This window comes from Xiphias gladius, chromosome 6 (assembly GCF_016859285.1).
Source record: "Xiphias gladius isolate SHS-SW01 ecotype Sanya breed wild chromosome 6, ASM1685928v1, whole genome shotgun sequence".
Classification (NCBI taxonomy): domain Eukaryota; kingdom Metazoa; phylum Chordata; class Actinopteri; order Istiophoriformes; family Xiphiidae; genus Xiphias; species Xiphias gladius.
The window spans coordinates 21584947-21608991 of NC_053405.1; the positions used below are offsets into that span (position 1 = coordinate 21584947).

A 24045-nucleotide genomic window follows, 5' to 3' on the forward strand; every position below is an offset into this window, starting at 1 on the left:
TTTTTTTTTTTTAATCAGGAACTGTTTCAGTTAAGAATTGGTTGTTGATGGATACAGGAGGCTGTTCAACATTGACTAGACAGCAACAGTCACTGCTCAACAGTGGATGTAATATGGCTTTTTTTTGTCTGTAAAACAGTAACAAGTATTAAACCCAAGTCCATATTTGGTAGAGGCATCTTTGTCAGCAGTTACAGCTTTAATCTGTAAATAGGTCTAAATCATTTTTGCACTGCAATTTTGCTAACACTTTATTTTACAGGTAATTTCCTCTGAAGTTTTCTGAAAAAGGACTTGTTACTAATTATTGGGAAAATTGATTTTTCCTTGAAAGGGCTGCTCAACTTCGACCCCACTAAATGTATTCATTCTTCATTTGTTATTGGACACTTGATTCTCCGTGTGTTAAATTGTTCGCTCGCCTATAGACGAGTTCCACATTTTTACATGTTCAGTTGATTTGCTCTGCACTTGCTTTGCAGATGTTGCAGGTTGTCCTCCATGTTTTTGCTGCAGTCAGCTGTTGGGCTGGCTACACAGAGGCATTCACATATGAAGATGCCACCATCAAGATTCATGGTGGAGATGGTGTTTCTGCTGATGTGTAGTTATAACAAATGGCACTAAGTGTTCAAAAAGAGCACATTTTGTCTAATCAAACAGCAGAATTTTCATTCACTTTTACAAGTGAAACTCAGGAAGGAATCAGGTGTTTATTTTCACAGAATTTAGACCAAATATTTGTCTTTTTTAATCACTGATCGGCAAGCTGAATTACATCTGCGATTCATTCACTGTTAAATAACAAAACAGAGTCAGATGGGGGTGAACACTTTTTTCTAAAAGGGGCAGTGTATTACCATTCTGGTCCAGTGACTTGTTTTGATTAACATTTGAGGTGGAGTAGCCAAAAAAGCCATCTGTTACTTTTAAAATTACATGTTCACATTTAAGTTGTCAGACATTCACAAAATCCTCAGCTGTTTAATTTGGTGTTTTAAAGGGATTAGCTTTTTAGGGACTTCAGCATTGTAACTGTTGTATACACAGTATGTCATGTATAGTTAGTCATGTGTTAGTAGTGGTAAAGTAGCTTCCCTTTAGGTACACACTTGCCTCCCAGTTGTGTCTATTAAACAAAAGTATAGACGCAGTGCAAGCTTTCTTTATTACAGGCAGGTTAAAAAGCAACAGAACACAACTCCAAACATCTGAAAAGATCACTACTGCTCACTAATTTTTAAGAAGGTTACAACACACATTTTCACCCTTCCATTGAATACCTGTGCAGTGCAGAAATGTTGCTTATGGCTGACCTGGCTTTATAAATGCTAGGACTGTATCAAATTCTGCATGACAGATACTTGAAATCAACTTGTTTCCTAACATGCAGCAGTTACAAGTTATTGTGTGTTTGGTGTGCAACTGATATCGGTACAGGTTTAAGGTGGTGACAACCCCCAAAAAACAAAAAAAACAAAACAACCCCACAACTTCCAAGATCTGTCATTACATGTTTGTGTACAACTGACTTGGGATGTATTAGATGAGTGGTGAGAGGTAGGTTGTTGTCATCTTAACCAACCACAAGCAGGAGAAACTATAATTTGCTTTTACAGATTTGATAACCTGGTATATATATTCATACAGCAAAAAATACTGCCAAAACAAATGTGTTAACTTTCAATGACCTGTTTCCAAAAAAGGTGGATCTAAAACGTTTAATACACATTTGGTGTAAATTTGAAACTTCAGTCTTCATGCCAGAGCAAGTTGGTTACATAATGTTTGTGCAGTGAGCCTCTATAGTTCAACCATTTATCACTTTAGTGAGTAGTTGTAGTTTCACATCCAGGGCTCTCTACGCCTAGTGTTTTATAAAGTTTAAAATAATCTTTAAAAGTGCTTAAAACTGGTAAAATACATGAAAACATATTTTTGTATTAGAACTGACAGTATAAGGCTAACATTCTAATAAAACTTGGTACATTGGGGACCTCATCTGTAAATATTTGCCTTAGCTTTGGACCTCTGTTTTAACTCAAACTATCCAGAAAAACATGTTTGATTTATGATTCATGATCTGGGCTCGTGCTCATACATATAAAACTCATTACATTTGAAGTTTTAATTATTTAAGCTACCACAATAGCCTGTTGTACAATACTATGGAGTGCAAGGCCACTGCAGAGCAGAGGACAAATGACCAACAGAGGCTTATCTTAAGTTTACAGCAACAGAGCCAGACTCATATCGCACCAAATCAGACCAGTCGACCATCAGTTGACAGACAAAAGACTGAGTTAACCTTGAACACTGTCACACAAAACTTGAAGCATTTAAAGTAAAGCCACTGCACTGACATCCAGCAGCTTTTGAAATCAGAGGAGCTACTGTAGGAGCTGAGATGCTTACGACGTATAGTATCTGACCAGATTTACTTGCCTCAGTATTCTTGATTTTCTTCTATGTGACTGTGCAGTCAGAGGTGTCCACTATCTTAATGCAACAGCTATGTAAGCCAAAAAAAAAAAAAGGAAGTGGTGACACAGTTAAAACAAGGTCTCCCAACATGCCATGTGAAGTATACCTGACTGGTTGACTGCAGGGTAGAGCACAGAGGACTGCTGCGACAGAGTGTTTACTACACAGCATGTACATTCAGGATGCATCACAAAACAACACTTGTCCCTTGCTTTCGCCTTAAATCTGTTAGTGGTACCTCTTTCAACACAATGTGTTGCTGAGATAGACTGCAGGGTGACATTAACCCCACAGCAAAACAAGGGTATGCTCAGCAAAACAAGCGCATTAGGGGGAAGTTGCGCCTTGTATATCACTGCTATTGACTTAAGTTAGCATTTGTAAAAATACACTCATTGCTAGTCTTTTGTAAGGAGCAATTTCAGCCCTGTAGTGCCAGGGAGGAAGGTAGCAGGGACAGTTCAGGGACAGAATACGTCTGCTCAGTTCAGGGACCGAATGGTTTCCAGCAGCTCTGGTTTGAGAAGGGTGGGGCTCTTTCCACCTGCAGCTGCAATATCTGCCTGCACAGCTGCATCCCAGGCAAATGTGAGCAGAGCTGCAGGCACCTAAGGAAAAAAAAAAATACAGAAATACTTAAATATGAACTGACTGGAGGAAACTGCAAATACGGGATTGTATTGTTTGTTTCATTAATATAGACAGTGACATAATGACTAGCACAAGTTACCAGAGCCCCATGTTTTTAAATATAATATATGCTATATTATAAAATGGAGAAAACTAGCAAATGTTTGGTTATTTTACTAATTAAATTTTCTAAATTATAAATCTGTTATATTTTTCTTACTGTCACTAGTATCATTAAAAGACCAAAAACCAATAATCTGTCAACCTCATTTGTTTCTACTGAGGACATAAATCTTAAAAACTGGCCTAAAATATACGTACGCCAGTTTCATGAGATGTCTCTGGTTTCCACTCACCAAGTTACGCTCTGCAAGGGCAACTTCCTCCGCCTCTTGTAGTTTTTGACCTCCAGGAGCGATGAGCTCGAAGGGCTGCCAGCCGTCCACCAGGGACTCCCGCACAAACTCAAACAACACAGGCAGCCGGTCCCACGCATAAAAGGTCCCTGGGGTTACAAATCATATTTACTGACTCACTACCATTTGTATCAGGGCTATCAACAAAACCATTTCATTTCAATTATAAATAAATAAATATATATATATTTTTTAAATGAAATGTTTTCTTATATTTGTCATTGTCAGAAACCTATAAGAAACTGGTTCTATATTTTTATTTATTTTTGTTTTTTTGGGGGGGGGGGCTCCAACCTTGTAGCAGGTTTCCATCAGGCAGTCTGATCCTGAGCAGAGTGTAGTTGTATTTCCGTCTCTCCCTCTGCTCCTCTTTCTCCCTCATGGCTTTTGTGCGCAGCATGGCGTTCTTCTCCACCAAATCACTCCTGAGAAACACACAAGACACACTGGTCATTGAGTGCAGGTTCTCTGAAAGGTTACCTTCCGCTGATGGACAAACACTAATAGACCACAGTAATGGGAGGTGTACATGATGCACACTTTTGTATTTTTTGTGGCTAGAGCATCACTTCCGCAATAAGAAATAAATGTAGTTTCCTGTATAATTAGACGTGTCCTCTTTTAAAACAATGCATAATGACAAAGGGAAAACAAGAGGTTTTGTCTTGGTTTGGAGACGATGCACAGTCTTTACACCGCTGGAATCCACATACTGATGAATCGTTTTATAGAAGCTATACATCCACTTTTCATTTGATCTGTTTATTACAATACCAATCTGTAAATGGGGCATCTATTAAGAAGGAGACTGTACCTCTGCTGTATCTCCCTCTTGAGCTCCTCTGCTGTCAGGTTGTAGAATTCTGGCGGCAGCTCGAAGCGTTGGGCGTTGGGAGAGGGTATGAAAGCCTGAGGCTGTCTGTCCAGCTGAGCTCTGACTGGCTCACCTCTCTGAAGACGATCCCTCCTCTCCTTCATCAACTCGAGGGCATCGGGACTCTGCTCTGGTAACATCAAGAACTCCTCTTCCTCCTCTGATCTCCAGGAAAGATGAGCACAAGTGAAAAGATGTAATGACTGACTATATGTTGATGAAAACTTGTGTTTGTCAGGTCGACTTTTCAACTGATTTGTTGACTGATGTAGCAGTGGAAAAACCACTGGCAAGTACACAGAAAACATGCTGTGGATATTTATCAAAAGCATCAGGATTAATTTACCTTGACCCTCTACAGGAAGCATAATGCTTGTGAAGCCCAGGGCCTGCAGGAACTCTCTACTGCCCTCCAAAGACCGTACTTTCTCCTAAAATAAAACAAAAGGAAGAATGATGTAAAAGAAATGCAAAAATATCTTCCTTATGTCTCTCCTCACAGGAATTCCAAATAATCAGTCATAAATGTTATTAGTTCTGAGCCAAAAAAAGAATATTGGACAGGAGCACTGAAACTCTAGTTTCTAACACACCTGGAACACCTTGTTGCTGATTTTAATCTTCCTGTATTTCTCCTCTGTGGGATACTTGCATATATTTTCCACATACCTGTTGACAAAACATGACATAACAGGATTCTTTAAAAACAAAGTTAATGAAGAGATTTAACTTTAAGAGAATAGTAAAAGCAGCTCAGAAACCAAAGACAAAGTCAGCCTTAGTTGAACATAATCTTTCATCTGTCATTAATATTATAATCAATCGTTGCAAAGTGTCTTACTTGCTTATGATGTCCACAGCAGCCTTCACTTTCTCTCTGTCTTTGTTAAATGTGTGGATCATCATAACCGAGGCCTCAACTGCATCCTCTTCAAACAGCTGACAGTGAAAACAAAGCCAATGTTTTATCAACAGTACTGGCTAGGATATAATTTATTCTCATTCAAATCACATTGTTACGTTGCAAACACATTCTGATTCAAGCTAAAACAAATACAAGTGACGACATCTTCGGACGTACCATTAAAATGGCCTCTTTAATGTGTATTTCCCTCTCACTCTTAGTTAAAGTGGCTCCAGTTAGTGGACAGGTGAAATACACACCTGACACTGAGAGACAAGCGGGATCTTTCACTGGCACTTTGGATCCCTGGAAAGAAATTGTCATTCACCGGTATCGTTAGACTACATACTTGTCACTGTGAGCAAAACATAATCTTAATGGTGTCACTTCAGAAACCTTGATTTACATTTAACAAATCAGTGTAATACCTACCTCTGCTGTAGCTGCCTTATCTTTTTCAGCCTTTGCAGCCGCCTCTGCCTCCAGTTCTCTTTTAACTACAAGCAAATGCACAAAACCTTTTCTAGTGAAGAGTGTATTTAGCATCATCAACAAATTATCAACGATATTAAACTAAATTGTGCTTCTTTAATCAAACTCTTATCTTGCATTCTAAAAAAAAAAAATGACCATGAATGACTCCAATAACTCTCAGACTTAAGACTATAACCATTACCTATGAACACATTCAAATGCCATCTGCTCATTAAATACGTTCCATAGATTTCATGGTTTGGGCATCTTAAAAAAAAAAATCTCAAACAAACACAGAACAAAAGGACTTGTAGGCGAGGAAAAAACTAGTACCCTTTTACTGCGTGCAGCAATGTGGAAATTAATGTGGCCTGATCATATAGGCACTAAGAAAAACTTCAGACTATCAGTACCAGGGATGCACCACTGTCCAAGTTGTCCTAAATGTGCAAATAATTATACTGATGTGTTTTCTACAAAGTAAATTTAAGCTCTTCAGAAAAGCCTATTTTATGGTAATTAAGTGGTTTTCAAGAGGAGACTAACAGTTTTTGTGTGTATTGCAGAAGAAGTCCACAAATACACAATCATGCACTTTGTTCAAATACTATCAGCAAAAATAGTACTGGAATGACTCAAATGTTACTTTTTAAAGATGAAATAGTAACATAAATTGCATTTTAAATCAGAGCTATGTCTTCATTACCACGATCCCTTGCCCTGATCTGAATAAGGGCTCCACAGCCCCAAGCCTCTTATGACAACTGTATGCAATGACTTAAAGAAGGCAACATTACTCAAAGCCATCATGTCCCGTTATCCAAAAGTGAGTGAAAGTGAGGTGAGGAGAGGGTGGAAATCAGACACCACCCAGTGTGAACCATTGTAATGTTGTGGCTGCATGTCTCACCCTGGTTCCTGATGGCGTCCTGAGAAGTGTGGACCTTCGGCCGCGACTGCTGTTCGATCCTGGCCAGAGCTGCGGCTCCTGCCCTCTGGGCTCCTTCGCTGGGAGCATGGCGGTTGTGCTTGGCACTGGAGCTGCTCTGCAAAACCTCAGGCCTGGTACTGTGGGGTCATCGGTACAGAAAAGCGGAGTGAGGAGACACGTTGTGACTTCACGTTGGCCCTCACATCTCACTCCCCAAACTGAACCTAACCCGGGCTATTTCATACGCCAACGGCAACATCGTCGCGGACACAGCAAGCCTATCTGACGAGCAGTTAAATCCTGGGTGGTTCAGCCAACGTTGCGAGTGAAAAGTCACTTCACGTTACTTAAACCATTGGCTAAATAAGCTTGTTCGGGGATTAACTGTTAGCTGCCCTGAAATTAGATGGGCGCCTCCCACTGTGCTGAGTATTATATAATCTAGCTGCAATTGCAGACTATCAAACATAACGTGAAAGTCACTTATCAACATTGTTCTAGTTGGCTTTACGACATGCTAACAGCGGTCCAGTAATCATTCATGGCCAGCGGCTAGTCGTCAACTAACTCAATTTTGCAAACCGTTGGCCAGCTAGCTATGTGGCTAGCTGTAGATAGCACAGTAGCGGCTGAGAAATGTTTGCTATATACCTGGTATCTTCTGTTAGCTTCTTTCCACGTCCCGCGGATTTAAATTTAATGTCTCTCTTGATGTCATCGAAAAACTTCTTCATTTCCTTGAGCAGTCAGTGACAGTATGGCCGTAGAAACAGAGCACCTACCTAACGTTAGCTAGGAGGAGGACCAAAACAAAACTGTTTCTGCTGACCGAAAACTGCTTCCGCCTCGAAAATGGCCGTGTCGCCGCCATGTGGCTGAGTTGAACACTGAAGAATAAAATAGACATAGGTAACAGTTCTGCCTATGTTTTCTAAAACATCCGTTTCTGGCGGAGGAAGTTGGAAGCGGAACTTAATGTTTGGATCAGTAAATGAATAAATGCGCAAATAACTAAATAAATAAGACGATGGTCTTAATGCTTTTACTGTATCCAGGTTCTAAGTTTCACAATGTTGAACATAATAGTCAACACACTACCCAAAGCATGACAGAGTCAGTGATAATAATAATAATAATAATAAACGTACTGAAGTTGTTCTTTTGCAGTTAATTTTACATTATTTTTTTGTTTTCCATCTGTTGTTGTGGTTGTGCAGGTTATAAACTATAAAAATGTATATTTTTTACCGAATCCGTAACGTTCATTTTTCACAATTTGATGTAAGACCCTGATTTTGGAATTACATATTTGGAGTTTATATTTCACAAAAATTGCCAGCAAGAAAAATGCCCACCCCCCGAGAATCTTACATTATATATTAATAATTTGTTATGTCAAACATTACATTTTTTGTTTCATCAACACCACAGAGAAGCCTGCAGAAAGATAGTCTCAAATTGCGAGGGAGTCCAATTGTTATGATTTTATCATAAATAGATGATATTTGACAAATGATTGAAATGAATAATTAACAATAGGTTTTTTTCCACCAAAACTTGTGTTTTCCACCAAGTCACAAAATATTATTTATTACATGGTTGTCTGAAGGACTCTGTGGATAACTGACCGAACTTAGCAATTCCACATTTATTCAGAAGAAACACATGGTGTCTCTTTAACGGATGATTTGTGTAATCTAGTGCAATCAACACTGTCTGTAACCACACTGCCCTCAACTTAGGCTGCTGTGAAACCTGCTCCAAAGTGCCCATCTCTCTTATTTATCATGGCCTCTGTGGATTAGGCCCTACATTTAAATGCTGTCATCTTCAGAAACTGTGAAACAGATACATGCTCACTGAACAGTTATTCAAAGAACTCGTATCCAGTTGAGATCAATACAATAATCGTTTTGAGTTGGGGCACTTATGGAAGTTTCTTTGCAGTTGCACATCTTGTCCATGTCGGTGCGTTTCTGCAGGAGTTTTTCCACAATGTGAGGTATGCAGAGTAGAGGAGTTCTTCCAAATCAGTGTAACCAGACCATGTAGCCACTGCAAAATTTAATTTTACCATCATATATTGCCATCTATAATGTGCATGATGCACAAGTCAGTCATTTTCAAAGTGGTCACTAAATGGTTTAGTGGCTCCAACCAGAGGACCTACAGAGCCTCTCTGGAAATCCTACAGAAATTTGTTGCCAGACATAAAGTCACAACTGAGATAATCATGAATTGAGCTCGGCTTACTGAGCACCTGACTGGTTAAGGTGCAGCACAAATCTGACAAGTGTTGTGGAGATTTTGCTGATTATTGGTAAATTTTTTTACCCGTGTTAGTTCAGATTACGTTGCGTGTAGCCTTCAGTATAACGTCAGCCTATCCTGGTCTTGGGCCACTGTTATCTGGCCATGCCCGTGGATTCTAGCAGACCCCAATTGGATTGTGATCATTTAGATTTAATGATGTGGAGACTTTTTCCAGAAAGTCATGGTAATAAAAGTGATGGTGTGTTAATGTGACGTGCGGCAGAGGTTTAAATGTTGGGTTTGCTCCTGTTTGCAGATTGATCAAGAGGTTGACTTGGTGGCTGTCCTCACACCAAGCCTCAACTGGCCTGCTAGTGCAAGACTGATCCTGCGAAAGGCCCCAGCACCAGCCCTCTCCAGCAGCTCCTCCCCAAGCTCCACACCAAGTTCTCCACCTAAAGCACCTCCTGGCTCCCTCCTTAGCCTTTAAGAGTTACCCCTGGCACACTGTTACCCTTGGGACTTTATGCTATTGCAGTGGATTCACTATGGCACTGAATCAAAGAAAATTGTCTTTGAGAAAATGAACAGGTGAACCAAAATGTGAAAACAAAACAAAGCAAAACAAAAAAAACCCCAGAGCTAAGACAAAATAAAGATGCAATGGGAACAAGAGGCGGTTTAAGTTCTTTTAAAGTTGAAAAGTTCTCTTGGAATAAAACATACTGCACTCTGTTTCAATGCAATGTACATTTTACAACAAAATGAACCGCATCAGGAGATAATATTATCATTCAGAAGTTGATAGCAAAAAATCAAGTTCTACCAAGCACAAAATGTATTGGGTCTGTATGCAGATTGGCATAAGATGGCAGTAAGATACACACATAGTGCTTCAGAGCTGCAAAAGGACTACTACAATGGCTTTTTAAAAAGCCAAGAGGCCCCTAGATCAGTAAGGTATTAGAAAGAAACATGCTGATACTACTGGGAGATCCGGGTCTTCAGAGCATCAGAATAGGTTGCACTTTGTCTTCTGTTTTGCTACTTTTTCATCATTTTAGTACTTATTAAACAGAAAGAACTCACCAACTTAAATATTGTAGTGACATTTAAACCCGTCTGTGTCAGACTTCATGTGTTTCACGTTACTTCTTTATCCATAAGAACAAGATGATGATTATATTGTGTTTTTCTAGTGATGCTACTTTTATGACTCCAAACAACATCCTAAGAGGAGTAATTCACTGTCCATGAAAGTTACTGTGAATTCAATGATTCAATCATTGTGAGGTCCTACAGTTGACCAATCATCAACCTGCACTGTCTGTTAAACCCTGAGTGAGTAGCTAAACAGATTAGTTTGAAGAATGGAACAGGAAGAAGGAAGGACATTTTAGTCCACTACTCTTCTCTCCCCGTGAAGAAGAGGTAAGGCTGATGCACGGTGTTTGTATTAGAATGGTTTGCAGTTAGTTGTTAGATGTGTTACAATTAGACGGGTTTGTAAAGTGATAAATAAAAGTGATATTCTGAGAAATGATTGCTCTGTTGCGTTTGTGTTTTTTGTTTGTTTTTTTACCATTTCCAAATGAATCAGATGCTCAGACTTTTTCACAGCAGACATTTTGACTTGTTAGAGCAAGAAAATCACAGATGGAACTAATCTGAACTAATTAACAACGGAGTCATACACTCCGTAAAACTGCTTTACATCACTCTACAAAACAACACACTCGTTTCCTCCTGCAGCTTTCTTCTTAGTCCAGGTCCAGGCTCTATCTCAGATCAGAGTTTCCACCGCGGTTAGCTGTGCTTCCTCTCCAGTATGGTTCAGAAGGTGGCAGTGATCGGTGCAGGTCCTTCAGGTCTGACCAGCATCAAGGCCTGTCTGGATGAAGGTCTGGAGCCAACCTGCTTTGAGAGCAGCCATGACATTGGAGGTCTATGGAGATTTAAGGTGAGGGACAGAGCTTTTCTATGAACACTTGTATGTTATAAGGTCATATTTGCACTTCATCTATATCATTCACTGCATTCATGGTCATGTGATTCTTAGAGTATTTTTGTAATGTTAAACTGTGAAGCTGTACCTGACGGTCCTAATATCTTTAAGGAGGATTGTCACCAAATACTCCTTTTTTTTTCTTCTTTTTTTTTCATATTATCACCTTAGCATACAGCATGTTAAATAATTACTGGGAATATTGTTTATTATTTAAATAAGAGAATGTTAAGCTGGGATGGGATGAAAACACACAGGTGAAAAATTGATTCCTACTTTAGCTTTTGCTGATGAATGTAATGTATCTACATGCTGTAACTGTCCACCAGACAGGCACCACATTGATCTCATATTTTAAAAGTCCTCTGAAGTTTGAGAAATGTTACCGGATAAATGTATGATACTATTTATTCTGTAGTGGCGCATGATTATGATATATTTGTGAGACTTTGATTTCAGGCGGAGCAGAGGAGTGAAATTTGTGTCTATCATACCATCCGTAGGAGAAGCCAGAGCCTGGGCGAGCCAACATCTACCAGTCGGTGGTCATCAACAGCTCCAAAGAGATGATGGCTTTCAGTGACTTCCCTCCTCTTGCGGAGCTCCCCAACAACATGCACCACTCTGAGGTGCTGCTGTATCTGCGCCTCTATGCTAAGGCCTTCAAACTGCTGCAACACATACAGTTCCAGGTTAGTGGTCTTCAGGTTCGTTTATAAAGCCAATAAACGACCAGCTCCTTTTTCTATATGTAGCAGAAATGAGAAATATATTCAATAATGTAACGCAAGTATTTTTTGACTTTGACTCATGGTGAATGTGAAAATGATGGAACTAGATAGTAATAGATTCTGGGTATGGACGACAGATTGACAACAGATTGTCAAATTTAGATTTTGTCTATTTGCAAACGATGAAAAGCACAGAAATGATTCAGAAATATCCTGTAAGTGCTTTCCTAAAGGAAAGAAATACAATGAGCACTGTATTTAAAAAAACAAACAAACAAACAAACAAAGAAAACATGTACAAGTTTTGAACCACCCTATGTGTTTTGTTGCTTATTAAAGTCACTATCCGTCATCCAAATGGAAAAAACAGGGTCCCAACAACTAAATCTAAGTATTTGTTTTCTGGTGATGTTAAAAGTTATTTTTCATTAGGAAAATATGTGAACAGTAATACAGGCCTACATTTTGTATTGTCATTTTTGAAACACTTTTTAAAAAATGTATGACTGAAATTCTCAACTGTATATGAGAGTGGCTCAGATTTGTGTACATATTTCTGTTTCTAGAAACTGGTTCTTCAGGATTACAATATAAATATGCATGTTAGATACACTGCAGTACTGTATATTCAGCTGTGTGTCTCTGTCTCTGTCTCTGTCTCTGTCTCAGACTACCGTGCTCAGGGTGAGGCAGACCCCGGACTTTGCTGTGACAGGCCAGTGGGAGGTGGAGACAGAGAGGGGAGCGGGTCAGAGGGAGAGTCACATCTTTGATGCAGTGATAGTTTGTACAGGACACTTCACCCAACCTCACCTGCCACTCAGAGACTTCCCAGGTACCAGGAATCATAATATACAGTATTTCATTTCACAGTAGCTGTTAGAGTTCTTGCTCCACCTCCACAGACATCACTCAGCGCTCTCTAATCGGCGTACAACAAAGTGTAAAAGAATAATAGACATATTATCTTCGATACATTATCTTTTTTTCTTATTCCATTTCAGGTATTGAGAGCTTTGAGGGAAGATATTTCCACAGCTGGGAATACCGCAACACTGAAGGGATGCAGGGGAAAAGAGTGGTGGTGATTGGGATTGGAAATTCTGGAGGGGATATTGCTGTGGATATCAGTGGCGTTGCTGAGAAGGTACTGAAGTCCCCTTTTTAACTGTTGGGTCTATTTCAAATAGAGCAGTGCAGTGATACCATTGACTGTATTATTAAACGATCTGTAATGCTGAAAATGTAAAAGATGATAGGCACGTGGATATTTACACTCTGGCCTGACCCGCAGGTGTACCTTAGTACCAGGAGCGGAGCATGGGTTGTCAGCCGTGTGGGACGGGGGGGATTTCCAGCTGACCTTGTTGGGACTTCTCGAATGCATGTGATGATACAGAAGCTCTTCCCCTCATGGGTCAACAGGATGGTGGAAAAGAAGCTGAACGAGGCATTTGACCACACACTATATGGCCTGAAACCAAAACATGGGTAACAAGACACTCTACATAAACATTTTTATTTCATTGCGTGCTGAACTTTTCATCGATTATTTTTCAGTGCATGAGACAAAATTTACATCCTGTGCCTCAGGCTGTAAATTCATTACACCCCACAATATGAAAGTGCTGGCAGAAGAAACAGCTCACTGATGATTTTGCTATTTGTGCAGCCTTACTAGTAGTGTGGCCATAATCTAAAGGTTATCATGTGGGCAGTTTTCTTGTGGCAGATTTTTTGCACAGATTCCTGTTGTGAATGACAACCTGCCAGCTCGGATCATCTCAGGTCGGGTTCAGGTGAAGCCAAACGTGAAGGAGTTCTGTGGGTCTAGTGTGATCTTTGTCGATGGGAGCGTCATAAACAAGGTGTGTATTAGTGGATTTCTTAGACTGTGGATCAACATATGTACCTGATCCATGTCAGATAAAGAGGAAAAAGTGTGATTATGGCAGCATCGAGTTTTGGACTCTCCCTCTATTGTTTCTACAAATCATGATCCTGGTTTAGAGTCTGCCTTCAAAATTAACCCACTTCAGTGAAATCTCGCTGTCAACCCTGGAATGCACTGTTGCACTTTCGGAATCATCCACCTGCCCTTCAGACTACATTCCCACTTGGGTTTAAAGGCTGTATTTCAGACGGTTGACGCAGATATTGTGGCCATTATTAACTGCCACATGTCGACTGGTATTTTCCTGTCCTATTTTAAACATGCCAGTGTTTATCCCATTTTAAAGAAGCCCTCCCTAGATCCCTCCCTCTAAAAGTAATTTTAGCTCCATCTCCAAAAACTGCCATTTTTATTCAAGATTTTAGAAAAAAATGTTCTCCACTTAACTGGTTTCTTTTATGATTTTGAAAAATCCCGATATTGTTTCTGCTCCCAAGATAGCAATGAGACTACTCTGGTCAGGATCACCAATGACTTACTGCTTGCAGCTGACACAGGCCTGTACTTTTTCTCCTTGACCTCAGCTCAGCCTGTGATACGGTGGAACCTAATGTCTGGATCAGCCATTATTAAAGTCTGTCATTTGGTTTATAAAAATGACATAATCACAAGGTATTTAAATGCTCATAGTCATCTCATCTTTAAGTTTTACATTTGTGTCATACAGGTGGATGTAGTGGTGTTTGCCACAGGGTACAACTACAGCTTCCCCTTCCTGCCCTCAGCTCTGCGGGCTAAATGTGGCTACAGACTGCGTCTCTACAAACATGTGTTCCCTCCCGGACTCACCCAGCCAACGCTAGCAGTGGTGGGCTTCATCCACGGCTTTGGGGCTATTAACCCACTGGCTGAGATGCAGGCTCGCTGGGCTACAAGAGTTTTTAAAGGTAAAGTACAACACAAAGTGTGAGTTTTACTCCTACATGTGTGCTGGCAGCTTGAGAAGTTACAATACTTTACCTTGATGGGAAAGGCATTCATCAATACACGGGATCTTTTAACTTTTTTGGTGGTATTAAGGTAAGGGCCTGCATGGACAACTGAAGCTTGGATGACAAAGGCCTGTTAATAGCTGAAATTTGGTGCAAACAGTGAAGCACTGTTTGATACCATACTGTAGCTGTCCCATCACAAAAATTGAGTTATTATACTATTAGTTATTATACTTACGAAGCGGTGCAACTCAGTAGCTACAGCTGTGCCAAAATCCCCTAATGCACAAGTATGACTATTTCTTCTCTAGGTTTTTGTCTGTGTATTTTAATTTGACTGAATTCTTTTCCATGCAGGCTTATCCACCCTCCCCTCCGAACACACCATGGTGAAGGAAATTCAGGACGATACCACAACAATGCACCAGAGGTACAAAATAATTGTAAAGTTAATAATAAGTTTAACATTCATTTAACATGCTAAATATCAGATTTACACTGGATCAAAGCACATATTATTGAAATTGAAGTTGTTTTAAATCCAATGGTACCAAGCATTTGATATAAGTCCTTGTAGTGTTTGAGATACAGCCGTTTCTGTACCATACTGTATTTAGCTGTAGTTACAGTTGGGGTTACTCAATTTCCACAGAACTCTTCCACAGACTCAAGTAGGAATTAATCATAAAAAGGATTTTCCAATGCACTTTTATGGAGAAATGATGAGAAATTTAGGTCCATGACCGTGAGTGAGATATGGCTAATTCTTAGAAGATTTGCTGTTCAGGAAGTGATTGAATTGGTATAACTGACACTGAGAGGGTAGACATTTTTCTCGAGCTTCAGAACAAGGATACTATTGTAAGAGACAAGGTTTGTCTAAAGGCATGAAGAGAGGCAAGAGAGGCTTCAACCCCCAGAATTGAGCTGTCACCAAGCAAAGAATTGCTGAGCACTGTTATGGATCATAAATTGCTATTCAATTGTGTAACTTAAGGTTCTAAAGTTAAACCTATCCCTTTATAATAATTTTTTACTTATGTGACTGATTAAATTCAAGGCTAAATGAATGCATGAAATACATGAGTGTGTTCCTGCTCCACTGTCCTCAGTATTTTAATTATTTCATTCTTTGACCAATTACCTCGGGAATTTTCTCTGTTATTGTCAAATTACTGACTTATTTTATGTGAAGCACTTGGAACTGGTTTTGTTTTTACCATTTTTGTTTTGTTTCCCTCTTTTAGGTTTGCCTGCTCCGAGCATAACCCCACCCAAGTGGACTACATTCCTTACCTGGACTCTCTGGCAGAGCAGGTAGGGGTTCAACCAAACATACTGTGGCTCTTGATGACGGACCCCAGACTGGCACTGCAGGTTTTCCTGGCTCCCTGTACTCCATATCAGTACCGCCTGACTGGACCAGGCCAGTGGGTTGGTGCCCGTCAGGCCATTCTCACTCAGTGGGAGCGGGTGGTTCAACCTTTCAGGACCAGAGTGGTACCAGAACCAGAGACCAGACCCTATTCTAGACTGAGCATCATAGTGATGTTCTCTAGTGTTACCCTGCTGTGCTGCTTCTGCTACAATAAACGCCGCCTCTCCTCTTTCTTTTCTCCTCCCTCATTCTTCAGATCTCCTCAGTAAGCTGCGTGGTTATGTACATTAATGAAGCGGCACACTAAACCAAATTGTCCATTTCAAAGTGCAGAGTAGGCAGAACAGCTTCTGCTTTCAGAATGTGGTAACTTGACTGCTTGAATAAGAAATAAAGTTTTTAAAACAAACACACTAGTTTATTGTTTTGGTGCATTTTGGATGTGAGATTAACCACTGCGCCGAGCTGCATGTTGGTAAACAGAACTGTCTGAACGGTTTTGAAAAGAGGCAAAAGAACTGAAACATCATTGTGAAATACAATTCAAGAGCGCCATGAACGGCAACCTCCAAAATGATCATATAGTTGAATCAACACCTCTCTAAAACAGTTTCAGCAAAAGCTGAACATTGTAACCTTGGCTGCAGGACTGTGTTGGACTGCATCAGTTTCAGCAAGGTGTGGCTCAAAAACTGGCAAAGGACTGTACATAGCCTTATACTGTAGCCTATCAACTAATGCAGCTGGTGAATGGTGTTGAATTTTCAGAATGAGAGTTTTCACGTCCGTGCCAGGTGAACAGTGTAGTCATGAAATCCTCTCCAGATACCGAATATGCAAGACCTTCACTTTACATTAAAGGGGTAATCAGAAGACTTCCAGCAGACCACAACTGCAAATTTAGGTGCAGGTGATCTGAAACAATTAAAACCATGTTTGCCATTGTTTCCATCACTATAACTATCTGCTACATGTGAATGTTGTAATGAATTTACTTAAAGCACAGCCTATACATCTTTAAAATGTGTATTAACAGGGTGTCTATTTATTATTAAGCCATCATTGCCATTTTTAAGCAGTGTAATCAGTGAAAAAAGGACACATTTTACATTAAATGTATATTTAATGCAGATGTTAACAGCTATTGATGTATATTTGTGTGACATTGTATATTTACGGATGTGTGTAATGGTATGAAAAATACACTGACTTTTGTCAACCCTGCAAAGAGAGAACTGAATCCTACTGAAAGGTGAATTTCAATTCATTGGGCAATATTTAAGATATACATCACAGGTTTAGATAGTACTCAATGTTTAATTTGTTTGTCTGTCTGTGTGTCTGTTCCATTGACACATGCTGGGTAGTTTATTCTTTTTAGCACAGGTTATGGCCAGACAAAATAAAAATCATTAATAAATTAGTTCGAAAATAAGTCCTACTAATAAATGGAGAAATCTCATTCTTTCTGTCTGTCTGTCTGTATTTTGATTTTCCGCTCATCCAATCGACTTCAGACTTGGCAGGTGTTTTGCTAAGGAACCATGCAAGTGCAGTGTCGATTGTGAAGTTTTTTGGATGAGCAGTTCTCCAGAAAATCGACAGAGATTCCTCCATTTATTTTAAACTGCACTTGCTGTTACTGTGGTAACCATGGTTTCTTCGGAATTGGGACACAACTCTTTGATGATGACACGGATATGACATCATTATTTCCTAGGTACTGTGACATCTTTATTGTGCCTTTGATCTCTGATGGAACCTTTGTATATAGATCCTGGTCACCACTGAACACAGCAGAATTACTCAGGTACCAGATTAATTCAACACGGTGAACAAGTGAGAACACAAATCTTCTCAGTTTCGACACAAGTGTAACAAAACAAAGGACCAATCATCCTGCGTTCCTGGAAGAAGGAAAGTGACGTCCTCAACACAGAAGGAGCCCATCCAGATTTTGACAGTGAAAGGGACAGAACGATCAAAAAACAAACATCTATGGAACCAGCAGAGAATGATAAAACTCAGTCTACTGAGGGGGCAGCCTGCGAGCCAGGCCAAACGCCGCAGCCAGTCAACCCCTGGAGGACTGCAAATCTCCAAGAGGTGGTTGACCAGAAGTCCTGCCTGCAGCTCGATGAAGCAGACTTTCCTCCACTCCAGAAAGGACTACTACGACAGCACACAAAGGAGGAACAGGAGGACAAGAAACGGAGGACACGGCTTCAGAAGATGTCTTCGTCTTGTCGAGTCAACAGTGCCTTTGGATTGACTGTGATGACAAAACAGATGGCAGTAAAAACAAAGGCACAGTCTGCACTGAACATGGAAGCAGAGACACAGTCTCAGCTTCCATCTTCGTTGCCTCTGGAGGCAGAAGCAGCTGTGTCAACTGCTGCATCTAATGAAACACAGTCTTCAGCGAAAGACAAAGCACCGGCCGCAATGACAAAGGAAGACCAGTCTGCTTTGAAAATGGAAGCACTGCCTGCAGTGGAAACCAACACAGACTAGATTTCTAAAACCATGGCATATCTGCAAAGGTCCATGCTACAATACCACCAAAAGCATAGACAGCAGCAACAACAAAAGACCAGCTGGCAAGAACCAAAAACGTCCAGCCTACAAGAACCACCAAACTCCAGCCTGCAATAAATACCAGGTCCAGGCTGCAGTTACAACAAAAGCGGAGCGTCCGAGAAATACCAAACCACGGCGTACCATGGCAGTTCAGAAACCACGAGAGTTTCCTAATACCAGTGTCAGGCCTCACTTCAACATGGACATGGCCAAACAGAGCCTCATTCAAATCCCTGAGCAAGAGTTACATCGACTTTTGACTGAGAAGGATGAGAAGATATCCAAACTGGTAGAAGAAAAGTTTTCTTTGATCAATGAGGTAGAGCAGTTGAAAGAACTGCTCAAACATCAAACAACTGAAGCAAACCAGGAGATTGCTGTCCTCATTGTTGAGCTGTCCAAAAAGGGGAAGATGGAAAGGGATGCTTCCCATAAAATACAAAATCTAAAGGAAGCTCTCAAAGATGAAGCAAAGAAGAAGGAGGAGGCGGAGAGATGCCTAGCCAGACATGCTGAGGAAACCGCCAAAGTTCAAGTTGCGCTGGCCAAAGCCAAAAACGCCCTGCAGAACTCAAGATGCCAGTGGGAGGAGGAAAGGTCCCGTCTACTGGCTGAACAAATGCAGGCAGCCTGCAACCTTAAGGCAGCGTTGATTCAGGCACAGAAAGACCTAGACAAGGAAAGCCTCCAGTGGAATAAGGAAAAGATCTGCGTCATGGAGTCTCTCGTGGATTTAGAGCAGGCTCTGAAAGAGCAAGAAAAAAAAGAAAATTCAGGAGATGGACTCATGGGGAGGTTGATAAAACTTGAAAATGATCTGAAGGAGGTTCAGAAAAAAACAAGAAAGAGATCTATAAGGAAACAATTCCTCCATCTCTTTAGAAGAGCTGGAGGGACCTAACCTTGCCCTCAGCTCTCACCCCTAACCTCTCATCCCTAACACCTAACCCTATCTTCTAACCCCGATTTTCTCTTTTACTCCTGCTCAACCCAATTGGTCAAGGCAGATGGCCATCCACCCAGAGCCCGGTTCTGCTCAAGGTTTCTACCTATTCAAAGGGAGTTTTTCCTTGCCACTGTCGTGAAGTGCTCATGGTGGAAATGTTGGGTAAATGAAACGCCTCCCCTAACCCCTAACCCTAACCCCCTCTCCCAAAACTACCCCTAACCTCTAACCCTAAAAGAAGTAAATGAATAAATTCATAAATAAATAACTAAATAAATAAGACGATGGTCTTAATGCTTTTACTGTATCCAGGTTCTAAGTTTCACAATGTTGAACATAATAGTCAACACACTACCCAAAGCATGACAGAGTCAGTGATAATAATAATAATAATAATAAACGTACTGAAGTTGTTCTTTTGCAGTTAATTTTACATTATTTTTTTGTTTTCCATCTGTTGTTGTGGTTGTGCAGGTTATAAACTATAAAAATTGTATATTTTTTACCGAATCCGTAACGTTCATTTTTCACAATTTGATGTAAGACCCTGATTTTGGAATTACATATTTGGAGTTTATATTTCACAAAAATTGCCAGCAAGAAAAATGCCCCCCCCCCGAGAATCTTACATTATATATTAATAATATATTATGTCAAACATTACATTTTTTGTTTCATCAACACCACAGAGAAGCCTGCAGAAAGATAGTCTCAAATTGCGAGGGAGTCCAATTCTTATCTTTTTATCATAAATAAATGATATTTGACAAGTTATTGTAACGAATAATTAATGATAGGTTGTTAAATAGAAAAAAATATATATGGTTAAAGTTGCATTGAAAAATAAATGCTGGGATTTATTTGAATTTATTTTTATCAGGCAGAAATTGGCTACTGTAGAGATTCCATACAGTATATTTCTGCAGGTGGCACTGATGGAAATAAGTTACATTTACCCTGGTTAACATATTAGGTTTTTTTTTTTTTTTCAACTTGTACCGTTTTGAGAGTTTTCACAAAATCAATAATTTTACTCCTTAAGTATTTTTTATCTCAAGTACTGTACTTCACCACATTTAAAAGCACAATGGCTACAAAGTAAAAACAACAGTCACATGATGAAGTCATGATAAACAGTGTGAAAATGCAACGAATGAAAGGAGCCACATCAGCAGCTGCAGCAGAGAAGAAGCTGCTGGTGCCGCAGAGTTCCACGTCTAGAGAGTGGAGACACTCTCAGCTGCTCTCAGCCCACGGTCTACATACATCTTCTAAATGTTTACTGGATCAAACTGACAAATGCCCAGATGAAGATCCACCAACGTGCAAATGCAGGTTTGCACTTGAGGGATCCAGCAGTGTGAATCTGTGCACGGAAATGTACAATTGTGGATTTAGTTTGTTGTGCACAATTATTTAGATACAAGTGTTTTTTTTTTTTTCAGGCTCATCTACTTCCATCATAGTTGCCTACGGAGGCCCTTAAGTCATGATAGCACAATGCTGATTATTTGATGTTCATTACTTAGTTTAAAACATTGTTGTATCTCGTTATCTGTCCTTTTTTTTTTTTTTTTACCACTATCCTATATTATCATCATTATTATTACTCTGTGATCCTTGACAGCTCCAAAGAGAGCATAGCATTCAGCGACTTCCCTCCTCTAGCTGAGTTTTCCAACAAAATGCACCCCTCTGAGGTGCTGCTGTATCAGTGCCTCTATGCTCTGGCCTTCAAACTGCTGCCACACATTCAGTTCCAGATTAGTGGTCATTATCTATAGTAGTAGGTTTGTTCCACTTTCAGAGGCTGCATTATCTTAAGGACACTGCCCACAGAGGTGTGTCCTTCAGACGGTTCAAAATTTTTGCCTCCTCCCCAGATTAGATAAACTAGCCTCACAGAGACCAAATGGAGTGGCACAATTCATTTGGACAGTTCTTGTCAACTTGTAGAGTAAATCAGTTCCAGTTTTTTTTTTTTTTTTAAATTCTTTCTCCGGGTAAACGATGTAACAGCACACCATGGATTTGTGATAGTGAAGTTTGCATAGGATACTCAAGTTGTATATTTTAAGTTCAGCCAAAACAATTGCTTAATTTTCGGAGACCATGTACAAAGGTTCATGGCAATCCATCCAATAATTCTTGAGATATGTCAGTCTGGACAAAAGTTGTGGGACTGACTGAAAGACAGACTGACTGACTGGCTAGCATTTACTTAAAAACTTGTGGTTCTATTCATTACTGAGAAAAAGTGATTAGTGTGCTTCTCGTCTCTCTATTAAACAACAGGTGTCAGTTTTGATTCAAACAACAAAAATGCTTCTAGCAACCAGAAGGGCAGACTGTAGAGTGCAGACCTCCGCCAGGGGCTGATGTCAAACAATATAAACCAGATCTCAGAGACAAAAATTCAAATTCATAGTAAATGATCCAGATCTGCGCCAAAATTAAATGGGTTCTTCCCTGGCCCATGCCCCATCCCTCAACCAAATTTGGCACGAATCGGTTCAATAGTTTCTGCATAATCCTGCTGACAAGCAAGCAAACAAACCAACAGACACAGGTGAAAACAGATCTAGGCAGAGGTAGATATGGCTCTTCAGGCTTACTTCCAAAAAGAAACTGTCTAGACCCAAAAAAAAAAAAAAAAAAAGTGTTTATATTAATGTTTCTGTGCATCCAGGTAGCTCTTAAGGCCGATTCCTCTGAAGTTCATTTGGCAGGATTTCAGCAGGATTGATGACCTGCCAGCTCGGATCATCTCAGGTCGTGTTCAGGTGAAACCAAATGTGAAGGAATTCTGTGGGTCTAGTGTGATCTTTGTCGATGGGGATCATCACTGACTACGTGTGTATTAGAGTAGTTCTTCTACTATGAATCAACATATGAATCTAATCTATGTCCCGTAAAGTGAAAAAGTGGTATCACAAGGCAAATAAATGTTTGCTTCCATCTAATACTTGAGTCTTGTGCATGTCATACAAATGGATGTAGTGGTGTCCACTACTTGCCACTGGGTACAACTACAGCTTTCGCCTTCGAGCCCTCAGTTCTGCAGGAGAAAAGTGGCCACCGGCTGCGTCTTTACAAACATGTGTTCCCTCCTGGACTCACCCAGCCAACGTTGGTGGGTTGGGTTGTGGGCTTCATCCACGGCCTAAGTTAAGACAAATCAAAGAAAGAAATAAAGTGAAATAAAATTCACATCTCCATCTCAAAAAAGAAATGAGCAGACAGACATTTCTTTGTATTTAGTTTTGGCAGGTCTATGCTGCTCTGATTCATGTCTAAATGAAACACAGTCCAGTTATTAAAGAGAAAACACCAAATAATTGTCCTTTTAACATACAGTATATTTTTGATTTAATTATGTAAGGAAATACATACATTAAAATATGTATTGTCCTTCACTTAATTTCTTTGGTTGATTTGTTTTTATTTAGGCAATTTAAGTCTTCCAAAGAGTTCAGGTCTGAGGGATTTGACTTCAATGCAATTGACTCTGGTATTAGGTTCAGACTGACTCACCTGAACTTTCCCCAGGTTAACAAATTTACCTTCTCAGGAAACCATGCTAGAGGAAATTGAGAAGGACACAGCAACCATGCATCACAAGTACCAAATATACAGTATATAATGATATGTTAAATTTGTCATGATCTTGACATGGCAATTCAATGATTGTTGTCTAGAGTACTGATTATACTGGAGGAAAATGATGTAGCATCATTCGTCATTCAGCATTTCTGTGGATTTGGGGTTTACTGCTCTTCGCCATCTTTTCCAGTTACAGGATCCAGACAATCCAAATGTAAACAGAGGGGAAGGAACCTTGAGAGGAGTTTGGGTTGAACCTTGAATAAAGCCAACGTGATTTTCAGAATTCTCCTCCGCTGTGGTGTGTGCCAATCCAGTTAATCATGACTTCTGTAGGAAACCTACCTGATAATTTGCTGCAATTTATTTCCAAGAAAGGTTAAGTCCTGCGTACTGACCCTGAATACCCTTAAGACCAAGTTCTACCAGTTCTTGTTGCCTTAGTCCAGACTGTTGTGCCATCTGGTAAGAATATGTTTAATTTGATCACAGTCTTAGTCTCAAAATTAGTTTCGAGTTTTTTTTACATTCCTGTTATGCACGTCACCAGATTTCAATCATTCTTTTCTTTTAATGACATTCTGGGTGTAACCCTCTATCTCCTCCCTGCTACATTTCTGTACTGTCTTATTCCCTTTTTTTAGCCAGACCTTTACCGATGATGCTTTATCTTACCGATCCAAAATTTCCTAATAGTTTCCAAGGAAGTTTCCTGAAAACAAATACCAGGTCAGAGCAGCAGGTCAGGTTACAATGTTATATGAATAATGAATAAGTCATTATGTGGGTTTACCTCAGCATTTCTCTAAATAGATTTGACAATTTTCCTTACAGTCAGTGCCAAATTAAATTTTTCCAGCAATCATGAGAATTATTAGGAAATTAGAGAATCACAAATAAAATTATTAACCTGCTCAGATTAAAAAAATATGAAATACAGTAACAGGAAC

At 39.9% G+C, this 24045-nt stretch overlaps 2 protein-coding genes across 5 annotated transcripts; one reads left to right on the forward strand and one right to left on the reverse strand.

The window, feature by feature from the left end:
- Positions 1–747: 747 nt before the first annotated feature.
- On the reverse strand, positions 748–7571 carry ubxn6 (UBX domain protein 6). The gene is made up of 11 exons (XM_040128338.1): positions 7365–7571; positions 6693–6850; positions 5741–5805; positions 5486–5614; positions 5246–5343; positions 4998–5073; positions 4751–4835; positions 4345–4564; positions 3825–3955; positions 3471–3619; positions 748–3092 (listed from the first exon to the last, which is right to left on the reverse strand). Exons 1-11 carry the CDS (start codon positions 7445–7447, stop codon positions 2967–2969), a joined length of 1320 nt encoding a protein of 439 aa, XP_039984272.1. The 5' UTR covers positions 7448–7571; the 3' UTR covers positions 748–2966.
- Positions 7572–10287: 2716 nt separating this feature from the next.
- LOC120791355 (flavin-containing monooxygenase 5-like) lies at positions 10288–16375 on the forward strand. 4 transcript variants are annotated; one of them, XM_040129758.1, is made up of 10 exons: positions 10288–10397; positions 10719–10926; positions 11475–11663; positions 12372–12537; positions 12707–12849; positions 12997–13193; positions 13435–13570; positions 14324–14543; positions 14946–15018; positions 15836–16375. In XM_040129758.1, the coding sequence occupies exons 2-10, from the start codon at positions 10795–10797 to the stop codon at positions 16233–16235; spliced, it is 1656 nt and encodes a 551-aa protein (XP_039985692.1). In that variant the 5' UTR covers positions 10288–10397; positions 10719–10794; the 3' UTR covers positions 16236–16375. The 4 variants fall into 4 exon arrangements, 3 of the variants coding, with proteins under 3 accessions (XP_039985692.1, XP_039985694.1, XP_039985693.1); XR_005707625.1 differs by lacking the exons at positions 14946–15018; positions 15836–16375 and adding an exon at positions 14094–14230 and having other exon boundaries at positions 14324–14412; XM_040129759.1 differs by lacking the exons at positions 14324–14543; positions 14946–15018; positions 15836–16375 and adding an exon at positions 14098–14187 and having other exon boundaries at positions 10289–10397.
- Positions 16376–24045: the final 7670 nt, after the last annotated feature.